The 18,067-nt window shown below is 46.2% G+C and overlaps 2 protein-coding genes and 1 non-coding gene across 6 annotated transcripts in view; 1 reads left to right on the forward strand and 2 right to left on the reverse strand.

The window, feature by feature from the left end:
- Positions 1–805: 805 nt before the first annotated feature.
- Positions 806–15,762, reverse strand: CINP (cyclin dependent kinase 2 interacting protein). 2 transcript variants are annotated; one of them, XM_004055728.4, is made up of 5 exons: positions 15,697–15,762; positions 12,283–12,451; positions 8,633–8,762; positions 2,445–2,574; positions 806–1,286 (listed from the first exon to the last, which is right to left on the reverse strand). In XM_004055728.4, the coding sequence occupies exons 1-5, from the start codon at positions 15,701–15,703 to the stop codon at positions 1,084–1,086; spliced, it is 639 nt and encodes a 212-aa protein (XP_004055776.1). In that variant the 5' UTR covers positions 15,704–15,762; the 3' UTR covers positions 806–1,083. The 2 variants fall into 2 exon arrangements, with proteins under 2 accessions (XP_004055776.1, XP_055217579.1); XM_055361604.2 differs by lacking the exon at positions 15,697–15,762 and adding an exon at positions 15,426–15,685.
- On the reverse strand, positions 11,664–11,767 carry LOC115930725 (small nucleolar RNA U13). Its single transcript, XR_004067337.1, has one exon. It is a non-coding gene; the product is annotated as a small nucleolar RNA U13 (small nucleolar RNA).
- Positions 15,763–15,830: 68 nt separating the features above from the next.
- Positions 15,831–18,067, forward strand: part of TECPR2 (tectonin beta-propeller repeat containing 2) — a 140,127-nt gene continuing 137,890 nt past the window's right edge. For 2 of the 3 annotated variants that reach the window (XM_031001496.3, XM_063698198.1), the window contains exon 1: positions 15,831–15,966. The gene's annotated coding sequence lies outside the window, so the exon portion shown is untranslated. Of the gene's footprint in view, positions 15,967–15,999; positions 16,631–18,067 lie in introns of those variants that run through there. The other variant, XM_063698197.1, reaches the window with a different exon arrangement.

An 18,067-nucleotide genomic window follows, 5' to 3' on the forward strand; every position in this document is an offset into this window, starting at 1 on the left:
TGGAGGCTGAGGCATGAGAATCGCCTGAACCCAGGAGGCGGAGGTTGCAGTGAGCTGAGATCGTGCCACTACACACCAGCCTGGTGACACAGCGAGACTCTATTAAAAAAAAAAAAAGTAGGCTTTTGCATACCTTCACATTCTCCCCATGCCCTAGCTTTTGGCCAGTCTCTTCAGTCTGTTTCAAAACTGTCACCTTTCCCTCATTCTAACCTAGTATGTTAACTCTGGAAATGGCTGCAAACATTGTGAAACTCGAGGATTTGTGTCAGAAGAATGCCAGGGAAGACAGTTTACATCGCTTGTCACGTCCCCAGTATGCAAACAGCGGCAATTTTTTTGTAGGTTATTTTCATTTGCATGATGTCAAACTTCATTTTAACTCCATGGGATCTTATTATTTAAGACGAAGTCTCACTCTGTCGCCCAGGCTGGAGTGCAATGGCTCACAGCAGCCTCTGCCTCCCAGTTCAAGCCATTCTCCTGCCTCGGCCTCTCAAGTAGCTGGGATTGCAGGCACGTACCACCACGCCAGCTGATTTTTGTATTTTTAGTAGAGACAGGGTTTCATCATGTTGGCCAGGCTGGACTTGAACTCTGAACCTAAAGTGATCCGCCCACCTCCGCCTCCCAAAGTGCTGGGATTACAAGCATGAGCCACCACACTTGGCCCAAAAACTAATATAGTCTCATAAAAACTTCAACAATCAGATAGGCATAAAGTGAAAATATTAAACCAGGGATTTTCTACACAAACGTAATGTATAAAGCATGCCTAATTTATAGAAACTAGATCACTCACTCATTCTGCTCAGAAACTCATTGATTTTACTCCAAAGTACCCACGAGTGACGGATTCCCAGGAGGGGCAGAGAAGGCTGAGCGGCACCATGTGGGGCTGGCCGCGGGTTGTGGGCATGGGCACACCTGGAGAGGCCACGGGGCTGGTGACAAGCTCTGGCCAGAAGACCCCAAGAAGGTCTGATCCTGGGGTCTGATCCAGGCCTGCGGCACTGGGTCCTAGGCAGACTGTCTGCCTGGTGAGACGTGGAAGGAGCCAGTGTCCGCAGCCGTCTCAGGACGTCAGAGAGCTCGGTGGCCTGTCTCCAGCAGCATGCTCTCCAGATGCAGCCTGCTGTCGCTCTCCACATAGGGCTGGTGCAGCCACATGGACAAGTAGCTCAGGGTGAGGTCGGGATCCCCGGTGTGGGCAAGCTCCTTGGCCACCGTGCGCTTCAGGAGCAGCTCCTTCCTGTACATGTCCAAGAGCTTATGCGAAACCTCATCTGAAAGAAACGTGAATCTCCCTTAATGGCAGTGATTCAAGAACATAGTCTCGACTTGGGAAGAACCACATTTTAACAGCTCTTGATTAAAAACCAGAATCAGCAACAGCACTGAGGGGAAGAAGGGCCCGATGGAGTTTACTACTCTAGCTGGTGCAGCTTAGTACAATTCGATAACATGGTCAGCAGAGTGAAATAAAAAGTGTATACAGACTGGGCGTGGTGGCCCACACCTGTAATCCCAGCACTTTGGGAGGCCCAAGTGGGTGGATCACCTGAGTTCAGGAGTTTGAGACCAGCCTGGCCATCGTGGCGAAACCCTGTCTCTACTGAAAAATACAAAAACTAGCCAGGTGTGGTGGCACGCACCTGTAATCTCAGCTACTTGGGAGCCTGAGGCACGAGAATCGCTTGTGCTTGGGAGGCGGAGGCTGTAGTGAGCCAAGATTGCACCACTACACTCCAGCAGGCGTGACAGAGCGAGACTCTGTCTCAAAAAAAGTATATATAACCTTTTCTACTTGACTCTTAGGTGACCTACAGTGATTATCAGTAGGAGATTCCCCTCAAACTGACAATATTTCACTAAACACATTCCACTAGGTGATTTTACCCTTTCCTGCCTTATTTAAAAAGTCTCAGGTCAACATCAAATAGCTTACCCTTGTCTTGAACTAATAAAGCTAAAAGTAACCCTTTAAGAAGCGCCTCATAGAGTTGACTGAAGCCATGGGTTTCATTTTTCCCAGTCATCTTCCATGAGGTTGGCTGCAGTGACCCTCGATTTGTTTTTTAATTAAAACAAAAAACAAAAGAAAAACCTCAACAAACCAAAAAAACTCCTTTCTTCCTTTTCCCCCCTCGAAATGAGAGATATCTGCTTCCACAGAGGAGGTGGAATTCACTCTGCCCATTGGTTTTAGAGGCCTAATAACAGCAGCTTGCTTCACGGGTCTCTATGTTTCATATACTCTGCTGATAACCAGGTAATTAAAGCCAAGAAGAAATGCTTAAGATGCCTCTGTCTCCTTTCCTCCCGATACTTTTGCATTGAATTTGAAAGCCTTGTCAGCTTCTTAAAGTACCAGATGTAAACGATACTAAATGCCCTTAATAACCTTTACCCTCCTGAAAATCAACTGAGAAGGAACTACTTACAGAAATGGGTTGTAGGCCACGTGTGGAACAGAGGGGGTCGTTTACTCTCCTCCCCATAATGGTAGTTTTCTAGTTCACAAATTCCCTTGGTAGTTGAAGACAGCTTTTCCATTTTCACCTGTATTTTGGTCTGAAAGATATTCATTTGGAATATGATAATATTATTTGAAATCTCCAGTCTCAGATTTAATAACTCTAAGATTTCAAAGCTAAGAAGTGTAAGTCTATTATGATAAAAATTCCAATAACTAAACACTGTTAACTCTACGTACAGCAAATTCCCAGGGAGATGAAGGTGGACAGTTGCTATGATTTCATTAATTTGAATTACTTTGGTAATAAACCCCAGATTTCCAGTCCTAGGGCAAGAAAGGTTTCCGAGTGCCATTTCACTAGGATTTCCAAACAGCATTAATGTCTTAGACCCAAAGACCTGGAGGAATCCCAAGGCAGGCTCTTGCTGCCTTTTTTTTTTTTTTTTTTTTTTTTTGCAACAGGGTCTCATTCTGTGTGGCATGATCATGCCTTATGCAGCCTTAACCGCCGGCACCTCAGCCTCCCAAGTAGCTGGGATCACAGGTGTGCACCACCACACCCAGCTAATTTTTTTTAATTTGTAGAGGCAGGGTCTCGTTATGTTGCCCAGGCTGGTCTCTAACTCCTGGGCTCCAGCAATCCTCCCGCCTCAGCCTCCCAAAGTGCTGGGATTATACAGGCATGCGCCACCGCGCCTGGCTGGCTCTTGCTGCTTTTAAGAAGTGAGAGAGAAAGGCATCAAATGAGCTCGTTTCTGATGCTCTCTCTCTCTTTTATCAAATGAGCTCATTTCTGATGCTCTCTCTCTATCAAATGAGCTCATTTCTGATGTTCTCTCTCTCTTTTTTTTTTTTTTTGAGACGGAGTCTTGCTCTGTTGCCAAGCTGGAGTGCAGTGCCAGGCTGGAGTGCAGTGCCAGGCTGGAGTGCAGTGGCGAGATCTCGGTTCACTACAACCTCTGACTCCCTGGTTCAAGCGATTCTCCTGCCTCAGCCTCCCAAGTAGCTGGGATTGCAGGCATGTGCCACCAGGCCCAGCTAATTTGTGTATTTTTAGTAGAGACAGGGTTTCACCATGTTGGCCACGCTGGTCTTGATCTCCTGAACTCGTGATCCGCCCACCTCGGCCGCCCAAAGTGCTGGGATTATAGGCATGAGACACGGCACCAGGCCTGACTCTCTCTTATTAACTGCCTTTATTTATGGAAACCTCCTTGACTTCCTTGTTTATAAAATGGCAACACAGAAAGGGAGCCCTACACACTTCACGCAGGAAGGAAGGAAACGTGGCGAGCTGCCATTGACGGTCCCTCAGCGTGGACCAGGCTCTGTCCTAAGCCCTGTAACTGCATGATGTGCATGGCTACTTGTGGGAGACACTAAACCAACCCCACTGCACACACCAGGCAGCACAGAATAGGGGCAATGGCGGGCTTACTTTCACAGCTTGGTGAAGAGGATTAAGTGAGTTAGTATTTGTGAAGCACCTACTTGGAGATATATAAGGGTTTGATAAAGAAAATTAATGGGTGAAGTAACTAGGATTTCAGATTTAAGTAGCATAGGTCTATAAAGACCAAATTTGGAACTCCTAAGTATAGTTGACTTTACATACATAAATATGAAAAAGGGGAAATAAGAAAAGATATATAAATTGTCAAATATCTTAATTCCTTTACTTGGTCCTTCCAACCACCCTCCAATTACATTGGAAGTGGCAAGCACTAAATTCAGCTAACGTTAATTTTTAAAGGACTTTACTTAAGTAGTTTCCCAAATCTTTTAAGGTTTGATATTTTATTTGGCCCAACCCCAAGAGGCAGGACTTGTCATTTCCGTTTCACAGCTGGGAAATTGCTCAAGGTTGAGCTGAGGAAGGATAAGGCCAGAACTCGATACCATGCCTTCTGACACCAGGTTTTTTTGTTTTTGTTTTTGTTTTTTTTTTTTTGAGACAGAGTCTCGCTTTGTCGCCCAGGCTGGAGTGCAGTGGTGCGATCTCCGCTCACTGCAACCTCCGCCTCCCGGGTTCATGCCATTCTCCTGCCTCAGCCTCCCGAGTAGCTGGGACTACAGGCGCCCACCACCGTGCCCGGCTAATTTTTTTGGTACTTTTTGCAGAGATGGGGTTTCACTGTGTTAGCCAGGATGGTCTCGATCTCCTGACCTTGTGATCCGCCCACCTCAGCCTCCCAAAGTGTTGGGATTACAGGCATGAGCCACTGCGCCCGGCCGACACCAAGTTTTAACACCCAATCCTCTGCTCTTTCCTCTGAGTCCTGCAGCAGCTCCCTGGTGCCACCTGATTCTAAGAAAAGCTGATAACAGGAGACTAAGGAAAATTCTGGAGCCTTGACCCCAAGCGAGAAGTCATGCTCAATCCTGCAGCTCAGCCATCAATAAAGAATTCAAGTCACATAGGCACGTGCAGCCCTGAATGAACAGTGCATAAACAGCAGGCCCTTACATTTCAACATCGGTGGCTTCTTCCCACAGCAAACACAGACCACAGTGAAATGTTAGCCCAGCTTAAGAAGAACGGTGCATGAAACCCCCAGAAGGTCAAAGTTATGAAAGACACAGACCAGGTCTGGAAACCATTCTCTATAACGGATAGAGGAAAATAGGAAAAATAATAATAATAATACCCTATAAAATCAACTTTTGGTTTTGAACATAGAATGAGAACTTATTCCCAAACCACTTTTCTTTTTCTTTTTTTCTTTTTTTTGACACGGAGTCTCACTCTGTGGCCCAGACTGGAGTGCAGTGGCTTGATCTCGGCTAACTGCAACCTCCAAAAGTGATTCTCCTGCCTCAGCCTCCCAAGTAGCTGGGACTGCAGGCACCTGCCACCACCCCCGGCTAATTTTTTGTGTTTTTAGTAGAGATGGGGTTTCACTATGTTGGCCATGCTGGTCTCAAACTCCTGACCTCAGGTGATCCACCTGCCTCGGCCTCCTAGAGTGCTGGGATTACAGGCATGAGCCACTGCGCCTGGCCAAAACAAAAATTAAAAAAAAAACAAATAAAAATACAACAATTAGCTGGGTGTGGTGGCAGGCACCTGTAATCCCAGCTACTTGGGAAGCTGAGACAGGAGAATCACTTGAACCCAGGAGGCAGAGGTTGCAGTGGGCAGAGATCGCCCCACTGTACTCCAGCCTGGGCGACAAGAGTGAAACTCCATCTCAAAAAAAAAAAAAAAAAAAAATTAACAAATGGGAGGGAGGGAACAAATCTCCCACGCAGAATAATTCCAAATAATTTATGTAGATACTGCACCCTCAAGCAGGTGGTGAATACGTCCCTACCCCCTAGGTGTGGGCTATGCATAGTGACTTCCTGCCAAAGAGCACAGCGTGGGAGGAGAAAGAGCAACGTCACAGCAGAGGAACCTGGAAACACTGCCCAGCCAGGTGATCAAGGTCAACTTCAGCAGTGGAAAGTCCTGGCTGTGCACAGTGGCTCACGCCTGGAATCCCAGCACTTTGGGAGGCTGAGGTGGGAGCACTGCTTGAGCCCAGGAGTTTGAGACCAGCCCGGGCAATAGGTGAGACCCAAAGAAAAGTCCTGATGACAGTATATCCAGTACGTGCCCTTGATATGACGTGATAGAAATGGCACTTTACTTCTGTGGTCCTCCTCTCAACAAAACCCATCACCTCAGTCTAATTAGGAGAAAAACATCAGAGAAATCTCATGATGTTCTACAAAATACCTGACCAGTATCCCTCAACATTGTCAAAGTCATCAAAAACAGGGAAGTCTGAGAAACTGTCACGGCCAAAAGGAGCTTGAGGAAACAAGGGGACTCGATGTCATACAGGATCCTGAAGCCGAAACAAGACATGACGGAAAAGCTAAGGCAGGGCACCAGGGCTCACGCCTGTGATCCCAGCACTTTGGGAATCCAAGGTGGGAAGATCACTTCATGTCAGGAGTTCAAGACCAGCCTGGCCAACATGAGAACCCCGTCTGTACAAACGAATTTTAAAAATTAGCCGGGCATGATGGTTCATGCTTGTAGTCCCAGCTACTCGGGAGGCTGAGGCAAGAAGATCACTTAAGCCCAGGAAGTAAAGGCTGCAGTGAGCTGTGATCATGCTACTGCATTCCACAGCAAGACCTTGTCTCCAAACAAACCAACAAAAAGGTGAAAATATAAAGATCTTAAATGTTTATGGGTAAGCTTCAGTTATCCAAGTTCAAATATGTGTAAAACCTGATTTCCTGTGCCTAGCAAAGAAATAAGGTGGTGTTATCTTCACATCTGGTGGCCAGTATGGTAGGTATTGAAATTTAGTTATTAGTTCATTAAACAAACACTTTAGTCTCTTACATGCTGTATCAGGGATGGGCAAACTATCCCTGGAACACAGGTCAATTCTGGCCCATAGCCTATTTCTGTATGGCCCATAAGCTAAGATGGTTTTTACATTTTTAAATGGTTGAAAATAACCAAAAGGACAATAGTGATTGTGACTCATAAAAATTATACAAAATTCTAATTTCGGTGTCCAAAGATAAAGATTTCCTGGATGAACATGGTGGCTCATGCCTGTAATCCCAGCACTCTGGCAGGCCGAGGTGGGCGGATCACTTGAGGTCAGGAGTTCAAGACCAGCCTAGCCAATGTGGCAAAGACCTGTCTCTATTAAAAATACAAAAATTAGATGGGCATGGTGACACAGACCTGTAATCCCAGTTACTCAGGATGCTGAGGTGGCAGAATCGCTTGAACCTGGGAGATGGAGATTGCAGTGAGCCAAGATCACGTCACTGCACTCTAGCCTGGGCGACAGAGTGAGACTCTGTCTCAAAAAAAAAAAAAAAAGTTTTCCTGTACGGGTGCAGTGGCTCACGCCTGTAATCCCAACACTTTGGGAAGCTGAGGTGGGTGGATCACTTGAGGCCAGGACTTCAAGACCAGCCTGGCCAACATGGTGAAACCCCATCTCTACTAAAAATACAACAATTAGCTGGGCATGGTGGCGCACACCTGCGATCCCAGCTATGTGGAAGGTTGAGGCACAAGAATTGCTTGAACCCAGGAGGTGGAGGTTGCAGTGAGCAAAGATCTTGCCACTGCACTCCATCCAGCCTCAGTGGCAGAGTGAGACCCTGTCTCAAAAAAAAAACAAAAACAAAACAAAAACAAAAACAAAAAAGGCCAGGTGCGGTGACTCACGCCTGTAACCCCAGCAGTTTGGGAGGCCGAGGCAGGCGGATCACTTGAGGTCAGGAGTTCGAGACCAGCCTGGTCAACATTGTGAAATGCTGTCTCTACTAAAAATACAAAAATTAGCTCATGTGGTGGCGTGAGCCTGTAATCCCAGCTACCTGGGAGGCTAAGGCAGCAGAATCACTTGTACCTGGGAGGCGGAGTTTGCAGTGAGCCAAGATCGTGCTACTGTACTCCACCCTGGGTATCAGAATGAGACTCCATCTCAAAAAAAAAAAAAAAAAAAAATCCAAAAAACAAAGATAAAGTTTTCATGGAATGCAGCCACATCCATTTACACATATATTATTTATGGCTGTTTAGTCCTATGTGGCAGAGATGAGAGTAGCTGAGACAGAAACTGGCTGGCCCTAGAAGCCTAAAATATTTACTCTGTGGCTGGGCGTGGTAGCTCATGCCTGTAATCCCAGCCCTTTGGGAGGCCAGCAGGTGGATCACCTGAGGTCAGGAGTTTGAGATCAGCCTGACCAATATGGTGAAACCCTGTCTCAACTAAAAATGCAAAAATTAGCCAGGCATGGTGGCGGACACCTGTAGTCCCAGCTACTCTGGAGGCTGAGACAGGAGAATCGCTTGAGCCCAGGAGGCGGAGGTTGCGGTGAGCCAAGATCATGCCATTGCACTCCAGCCTGGGCGACAAAGCAAGACTCCATATCATGGAAAAAAAAAAAAATTTACTATGTGATGAGCCCTGAAAGTGGGTGAAATTTCCCCGGATGATGCACAGGAGGAGTGAGTGTCTAAGACGGCATCTTGGGGAACATTAAGGTTTACACAGCAGGCAGAGGAAGAGAACATCAGAGGAGACTGAGAAGGAGGAAGTGATGGCCAATGGTCAAGCGAACCCCAAATACGCCCATCGGATTCAGTGACAGTGACCACAAGTGGCCTGCGTCTTTATGTCTTACCAACCCATCCAAGGTGGCCTGCAGTTCCTCACACAGCTTCTCCAGTTCCTCGTTATATTCCAGACACACCTTTTCTTCATTTTCCTTCGAGGCTGGGCTGCTGCTGTCTAGTTCTATCTTGTCTTTATTCCTAAACAAAATAGAAAATAATGTGTACAAAATATACTCTCTAAGCTTGCCTTATTTCCTTATAATGAATTCTACAAACCTCTATATCCCCATAGTTACGTGGGACATTTTGCATAAGCATTGTTCTTTCATATCATTATGATACAAATGCAGTTATTATTTATATGTGCAATGAATATGTCCATTGGTCACTCAATTTTGCACCAAAATAAGTCAGTTAAATTCAGCCATGTGACAGCCGGTTTTGGTGGCTCATGCCTGTAATCCCAACACTTTGGGGGGTGGATGCGGGAGGACTGCTTGAGTCCAGGAGTCTGAGTCCAGCCTGGACAACATAGTGAGACCTCATCTCCACAAAAATTAAAAGTAAAAATTAGCTGGGCATGGTGGGACACGTATGTGGTCCCAGCTACTTAGGAGGCTCAGGTGGGAGGATCACTTAAGCCCAGGAAGTCAAGGCTGCAGTGAGCCATTATAGCACCACTGCACTCAGCCTGCGCAAAAGAGCAAGACTGTCTCAAAAAAAAAAAAACACCATTCAGCGGTGTGGCATCCTTGGCATAGGGCATGGTGCTGGATGTACAAAGATGAATAAGACATGGATCATTTCCTCAAAGAGTTCACAATCCAGGAATACAGGCACACCTCATTTTATTGTGCTTCACCTTATTTTCACAGATAATGCATTTTTTACAAATTGAAGGTTTGTGGCAACCCTCTGTATGTAGAGCAAGTCAATCAGCGCCATTTTGCCAATAGCATGTGCTTACTTCATGTCTCTGTATCATATTTTGGTAATTCTTATAATATTTCAAACTTTTTCATTATTATGTCTATGATCTGTGATTGGTAATCTTTGATATTGCTAGTTTAATTGTTTTGAGGTGCCATGAACCATGTGCATATATAACAGCAAGCTTAATGAATGGATGTTGTGTGTTCTGACTGCTCCACTGACCGGCTGCTCCCATTTCTCCCCATCTCCTTGGGCCTCCCGGTTCCCTGAAATAGGAGGATACTGAAATCAACCCAATTAATAGCCCTACATTGGCCTCTAAGTGTACAAGTGAAAGGAAGAGTTGCATATCTCTCATTTTAAATCAAAAGCTATACTTTGGCCAATTTAAGAAACAAAAAAATTAAAAGCTAGAAATGATTAAGCTTAGTGAGGAAGGCATGTCAAAAGCTCAGATAAGGGGCCAGGTGCGGTGGCTCACGCCTGTAATCCTAACACTTTGGGAGGCCAAGGCGGGCAGATTGCCTGAGCTCAGGAATTCAAGACCAGCCTGGGCAACATGTGAAACTCCGTCTCTACTAAAATACAAAAGAAATTAGCTGGGCGTGGCGGTGTGCACCTGTAGTCCCAGCTACTTGGGAGGCAAAGGCAGGAGAATTGCTTGAACCCGGGAGGCAGAGGTTGCAGTGAGCCAAGATTGCACCACTGCACTCCAGCCTGAGCGACAGAGCGAGACTCCATCTCTACAAAAAAAAAAAAAAAAAAAAAAAAAGCTAAGATAAGCTGAAAACCAGGCCTCTTGTGCCAAACAGTTGGCCAAGTTGTGAAGGCAAAGGAAAAGTTATTGAAGAAAATTAAAGGTGCTACTCCAGTGAACATGTGAATGATGAGTGAAACAGCCTTAGTGTGGATATGGAGAAAGTTTGAGTGGTCTGGATAGAAGATCAGACCAGACACAGCATTCCCTTAAGTCAAGGCCTAATCCACAGCAGGACCCTAACTCTCTTCAATTCTGTCAAGGCTGAGAGATATGAGGAAGTTACAGAAGAAAAGTCTGAGATAGCAGGATTTGGTTCATGAGGTTTAAGGACAAAAGCCATCTCCATAACATAAAAGTGCAAGGTGAAGCTGCAAGCGCTAACGTAGAAGCTGGAGCAAGTTATCCAGAAGATCTACTTAAGATCAGTGATGAAGGTGGCTACATGATACAACAGATTTTCAGTGTAGATGAAACAGCCTTCTATTAGAAGAACATGCCATCCAAGACATTCACAACTACAGAGAAGTCAATGAGAGGCTTCAAAGCTTCAAGAGACAGGCTGACCCTCTTATTAGGGGATATTGCAGTTAGTGACTTTAAGTTGAATCCAATGCTCATTTACCATTCTCAAATTCCTAGGGCCCTTAAGAATGATGTTAAATCTACTCTGCCAGTGGAAAAAGCAAGAGAACCAGAACTGGAAGTGGGGTCTGAAGATGGAACTGAATTGCTGCAATCTCATGAGAAAACTTGAACAGATAAAGAATTGTTTCTTATGGAGGAGCAAAGAAGGTGGTTTCTTGAGATGGAATCTATTCCTGGGAAAGACGCTGTGCACACTGTTGAAATGACAACAAAAGATTGAGAATATTATATAACTTAGTTGATAAACCAGTGTGAGAGGTCTAATGTGGGTAAACACTATTAAACAGCAATGAGAAAGAGCAGAACCAGAATAGTGGCTCTACATTACACGCATGGCTTCCATGTTGAAAGACAGTGAGACATGGCTGGGCGCAGTGGCTCATGCCTGTAATACCGGCATTTAGGGAGGCCGAGGTGGGCAGATCACTTGAGGTCAGGAGTTTGAGACTAGCCTGGCCAACATGGTGAAACTCTGTCTCTACTAAACATACAAAAATTAGCCGGGCATGGTGGCAGGCATCTGTAATTCTAGCTACTCAGGAGGCTGAGACAGGAGAACCACTTGAACCTGACAGGCAGAAGTTAGAGTGAGCCAAGATCACGCCATTGCACTCCAGCCTGGGGGATAGAGTGAGACTCGTCTCCAAAAATAAAAAATAAAAAATAGAAAAAGAAAGTGAGATATAAAGGAAACAATAACATGTTTTTTGTTTACGTAAAATCCAAAAATGGATGAAAAGAATTCATGGTAGTTTTTTCCATATCAGCTAGGTAATGTGCCAACATCATAGCAAAGTTTGAGGAAGGCACAGGTCATACATGAGCATGAAAACCCAATCATTACGCCTATGAACTACAAAAGAATCAAAGAATCTGTGGTTTTAAAAATCAGAATAGCCAGGCACGGTGGCTCACACCTGTAATCCCAGCACTTTGGGAGGCTGAGGCGGGTGGATCACGTAAGGTCAGGAGTTCGAGACCAGCCTAACATGGTGAAAGCCCATCTCTACTAAAAATACAAAAATTATCCGGGTGTGGTGACAGGCGCCTGTAATCCCAGCTACTCCGGAGGCTGAGGTAGGACAATCGCTTGAACCCAGGCGGTAGAGGTTGCAGTGAGCTGAGATCGCGCCATCACACTCCAGCCTAGGCAACAGAGTGAGACTTCGTCTCCAAAAAAAAAAATAAATAAAATAAATAAATATATATATATATGGAATATAATTTTGTATTTAAAACGTACAATACAATTTATACTTACATGTATCATCTTACCACTTGCTTTTTTTGCTTAATATTTTATTTTAAAATTTATTCACATTATTTCCCCAGTTATTAAGGGTGAAAAACTTAGAGCATGAAAAACCAATATGTACTTACAATAAACTGATTTTCAAGTTGGCAATATTATTTGCAGTGGTAAAACCTGCATCATTGAGGGTTTCCCACTTCAGGATTAAATTGTGCCAATCAGCCGCATTGTCCTTAATTTTTCTTGCACTGACAGATAAGACAGGTTTTCTGGGCGTTACAATTCCAAGAGTCTTTGCTGATAGGGTATAAAAGAAACAAAATTATTATCATGGAATATACAATCATAGTTGGAGGGCAAATGTCCTTATAATTTTCAACAGTAAAACTATCTGAAATGCTGTATCAACTGGACAAATAAATGTGGAAACTACAAAGTCTGAATGAATGTGAAAGTTCCTGGAAGAAGACAATATAGAATATTTTTAACATTTTAAAATTCACCAGATATAGCTGAATCCTCTTCCAGCTTAATGGCTCCACAAAGTTTTTACCTTAAGCCCTTTGTTTTCCAAAGATTGGAAATAAGGTAAAGTTGTCACTTTCTGCTAAAACTCTTCAATGGCTCACGTTCCCTTCCCTACAGGATAATCTAGCCCTGACTCCCGAGTACTTCCACTATCTAGTCTCAGGCTAGATACTTTAAATTTGCTCAGAGTAGCGTGGCCCATGAGTGCTAATCATTTCAAGACACTGAGACAACAGAGATGCAGAGTTGATCACGATGCTGCCACTGCCCTTCTTGGTAATCAGGAGGAAGTCCAAAATCCTTCCAGACCTAGCTACCCCTCCACATCATCACGTACATCAACCCACACCTTGGCCCCCCGTCAATATCCAGCGAAAATGAACTACTGGCAGCTCTTGAAAAGCTGAGGTGCCTGCAGGCCTTTACACGTGTTCTCTCTGCAGGAAAGCTCCTTCCTTCCTCAGGCTCACGATGCCCATCCACCAAGATGCACCCGGATCCCACTGCCTGTAGGAAGCAACCCCCAGACTACCAAGAGCCAACTCAGGTTGTTTGTTCTCCCCCAACCCTCCTGTGCCCTCTTGCCTTCTCTACTTTGAACCCCACAAAGGCTTCTCATTGCCCACAGGATAAAGTCCTCTTGAGGAATCCAGGACACACAACAGCTGGATGGTTTGATGCCTCAAGTCAGAAGACCACACTGCCTGCGTCTGAACCCCAGCTCGCCAGCTGTGAGATCTTGGGCAACTTAATGTACCTTTCAGAGCCTCAACATTTTCATCTGTAAAATGGGAATAAAAATAGTATCTATTTCATAGGATTGCTGAGATCAGATAATATATGTGAAGCTGTGAGGCCTCGCACAAGGCAAAAACCCAGTATCTCACCTGTTAGCTCAAGGGCCTCTACTATCCAAGCTCTGCCCACCACTTCAGCTTCTACCCTTTCCCACTTGCCCTCTGTGCCTCAGAGCTGGCTCTGTACAAGTTCTGACTTTGACCTGGAATATTTTTCCTATCTGTGTGTGTCCCCACTCCCCTGCCTCATACTTAGTATCCTCACTTTAAAATATCATCTTGATTTATCATTCATTCTTTGCTTAAACAACAAATATTTGCTTACTGCCTACAATACGCCAGGCATGGGGGAATGAAGTGATTGAATGAGACGGACCAGGACCGTTTTCATGGAACTTACTTTCCAAAGGGGAGGCAGATAATAAACAATTAAATGACCACGATCAGTTCAGATCATGATAAGTGTGTGTGGAAAATAAAACAGGGTCTTGTGTTAGTGTGACCCCCTGAGAAGGTGTCGTTTAGGCTAAGATTTGAATGATGAAAAGCCAGAAATAGGGTAGGTCAGTAGTATGTGCCCTAATTATGATAATGAGGTTGGTGAGTTCAAAAAACAGAAAACAAAACAAGCAAACAAAAAAACCAGTGTGCTGGAATGAAATAGACAGAAAAGGACTAGTGGGTGAGTAGGTGATCAGACAACTAGAACCTAATAGGCCAAGATAAGAAGTTTGGACCGAGGGCAGTGGCTCACGCCTGTAATCCCAGCACTTCAGGAGGCCAAGGCGGGCGGATCACGAGGTCAGGAGATCGAGACCATCCTGGCTAACACAGTGAAACCTCATCTCTACTAAAAAAATAGAAAAAATCAGCCGGGCGTGGTGGCGGGCGCCTGTAGTCCCAGCTACTCAGGAGGCTGAGGCAGGAGAATGGCGTGAACCCGGGAGGCGGAGCTTGTAGTGAGCCCAGATCGCGCCACTGCACTCCAGCCCGGGTGACAGAGCGAGACTCCGTCTCAAAAACAAAACAAAACAAAAAAACAATAAAAAAAAAATGAAGTTTGGACTTCTAAGTATTAGCTTGGTGCAAAAGTAACAGATTTTGCCATTACTTTTAACAGCAAAAATTGCCATTACTTTTGCACCAACCTAATACAATGGGGAGTGAGCAATAAGCTCTGGATACGGCAGTGAAATTATCTGATTTAGGTTTTTAGAAAGTCATTTCCACAGAGAAGTATTCCTGGATCCCCCAGGTTGGGTTACGACTCACCACTAGATATGTGGTACACCCTATAATTCTGCTATCATGATATTCACCAGTGGAGTGTATTTGCTTGTTTAATGTCTATATTCCCTGCTAAACTGGAAATTCGACTAGGGTAGGAACTATGTCTTGTTCTCTTTCAAACCTTCCACACATAGGAGGCTTTGCATAAAATGAGGTAAATGGAGGAATAGCTCTTACCACCTGTTCTATAATTGTCTAAGGGTTTTCCCCCCAACAGGAGATTCTAAGGGCAGGATCACATCTGATTCATGGTCAGCCTGACTCATACGGGGCACATATTTAGGAACCAAAAACATAACTGACTTCAAGAAACTCAAGGGCTGGTAAAGACAGACCAGTCATCAGCGTCACAGGACAGGGTAGGGTGAGGGCACAGTGGCTAAGTTACTTATCCCCTCTGAGCCTCGATTCCCCATCTGCAAAATGGGGTTGACATTACTTCATGGGACCACTGTGAGGTTCAAATGAGATGATCCACTTAAAGTGCTTGGAGCAGTACTCAGCAAACTGAGCACTAGGCGAAAGCCAGCTTTCATTACAAGCAGAATGTTCTGACTGAGGGCAGTTTAGAGAGAGGAGTTTCTGGAGGAGATGAGCATGCAAGGCTTGGCACCCAGTGAACTCTGTTAGTACTAATTTATAGTGACAATAATTACGGTTTGGGTGTCGGATCTGCTGACACTCATTTGCGTATATCGTCCCGTTCATCTGTCACTGCACATGTGAAAAAACGGAGGCTCGGCAAAACTGTCTCCCGAGCAGCTCGCAGAGGCTGCGAGGGGCCTGCGGGCTAGACCGGGGCAAGACAGAGGACCTCCATTTAACCTCATGTAATCCGGGGAGCTCCTGAGCTTCTGGTCCAACCTGCGGCCTAACCAGTAACATTCACAGCCACCCCACCCCGGGAACGGAACCGATCTCACGCACCTTCCATAAGGTCCACAGATATCCGTAGGAGACGCGAAGCCCCGCCCACCCCACCGGAAACGCATTTGCGTCACGTCCGCCCCGCCCGCTGCCACTTGTGGCTCTGCCGCTCTAGCCCCCGGCGGAGCCAGCTGCTGCTCTTCGGTGCTGGCCCCGGTGCCGGCCCCGTTGCCCAGGGAACAGGCTCCCGGCAGCCCCCGCGGCCCGGAGTCCATCCCCGCCTCCTCCGGCCCGGCGGGGCCGACGAGTCCGGAGGGGCTGCCGCGGGAGGTGAGTCCGGCGACGCCGCAAGCGGCCCCGACACCCCCGACGCCTGGCCCCGCGCCCCTCCTCGGCCTCCCCCGGGCCACTCTTCCCTTGCCTCAGCCCCGCAGGGTCTCCATGCCCGTCCGCCCCGTCTCCCTCGCCCGCGCGGAGTGGCGGACACTAAATGCCACAACACACGGAGCGCCTGGCTCGCCGCCCGCAGAAGCCGGCGGTCCGCAGCGGGGAACAGGGGCCGCCCGCCCCTCCTCAGGCCTCCGCTGCGCGCCCCGCGCCCTCGGCCCCCGGCCCCACCCTGCATCCCAGCTGCCTGTCTGGCCGCGGGCTCTGCTCCTTCGCCTTAAGATTGACGTCGTGTTCTGTCCCCCACTCGCAGCCCGCGTCCCTTACATCCGCCCACCGGCGCCTGGCCCCAGGCCTTGACACTCATCCAGTTGGTGTTCAGTGTTCGATGAATGGATAAGCGAATGACTCCTTTCCCAATCCTATTTGAAGGCCTGGGAGGCAGAATAGGTAGTAAGTGTTAAAGGATGGGGTGTCCTGGAGTCAGAGCCGGGCAGGTCCCAGCGGCCCCTTCCTAGCTCTGTGCTGGGGCAAGTGCCCTACCTCACTCCGCTCCAGTTTCATCACCAGTGGAATGGAGATGAGAATAGTTTCTACCTCTGGCTTGGTAAGAGGATTAAACGGGTCAGTGCATGTAAAGTTAAGCACGGTGCCTGCCGCTATACATTTCAGTAAAGGGGAGCCCCTGCTGTCATCTGTGCTAGCCTGCGTTCTCGCCCTCTAGTCCCTTCTGATATGTCTCTGATTTCTCATGACTTTAGTTTCTCCTTCTCTACTTCCATTTCTCTTCCCTGCACTTTTTTCTTCCTCTCTTATTGGGATTCAGGAATTTTATTCTGTTCTGTGACTTATGTTCCATGTGTTGGCAGAATGTGGGATACCAGCCTGGGTGCATCCTTTTCTCATCTACTGGAGTGATCAGTTGCACTTGTTGACTGCCTCCTTGCAGCCAAGGTCTTGTAGACAGAGTTCTGGGAAATCTCAAAACCCAAATCCCAGGCATAGGTAGAATCTGGGAATGAAGCCACTGTAGCTCCTTGTGATCACCAGCGATTCCTGGTCTTTTAAGCTGCAGGACTTTGTGTTTTCTCACACCCAGCTATAATGTACCTTGATAAACCTCTGACCTTGTTTTTGTTGTTGTTAACCTGACTTACGTCCCATATTGGTGGTTATTTGGCCATCGTGTGCCAGCACTGTGCCAGGCTGGCTCTAGGGATGCTATGGTGAACCAGACAGACCCTTCCTGAGGTCACTGCCTCAGAAAGATCATGGTCTGGCCCTTGAACTTTAAAAGGGAGAACTAAGTGCAGCTGTAGAGGACACACAAATTGAATTTTCAGGACTGCCTTGGAAAACCAGTGGTGGGGAAGATGGAATGAGGATAACCCTCTTCTGAAGGAGTGACTAGGAAGTAGCTTTTGTTAGGCATAAGCTATATTATACCCACGTGTCTTTTTCAATAGAAGACTGGCATCTACTGGATTTTTTTTCCAATTTTTTCTTAAAGAAGTTACACTTAAGTTTGGGGAGAATCTCGTTTCATATTAGCCGCTGTAGGAGTTGAAAAAAATGGCTACTGGAACTTAGTGGGAAGAAAAGGAAGGAAACAGGCATCAGGCAGAGGCAGTTGATTGAACTTGGGAAGATGAGGAATAGATCAGGAAAGGGTTATAATGAAAAGCTTTGGTGTCAAGCATGAAGAGATTTCTAGATTCAGTAATGCACAGAGAGATCAGTAAAATTAGAAGGGAGTAGTTGATGGCTTTGCGAATTGCTAAGGTAGAAGGGAGCTGTTACTCAAGATACGTGTTCAATTTAAAATGAATGTATTCTTTGGACCTGGACATAAGAGTTCCATTGACTTTTTGCCACTATTTTATATTTAGGGCTGTCGTACTTGGGTGAATCTAGCACAGTGCTTTGAGAGAGAGATTCATTCCACAAACGTGTATTGAGCATTGATTGTACCATACTCTTTATTGGTCTTTTAAAGCACCACAAAGTATACAGACTAGAAGAACATAAGTGAAGATGAGAAAGA

Source organism: Gorilla gorilla, chromosome 15 (genome assembly GCF_029281585.2).
Source record: "Gorilla gorilla gorilla isolate KB3781 chromosome 15, NHGRI_mGorGor1-v2.1_pri, whole genome shotgun sequence".
Taxonomy (NCBI): domain Eukaryota; kingdom Metazoa; phylum Chordata; class Mammalia; order Primates; family Hominidae; genus Gorilla; species Gorilla gorilla.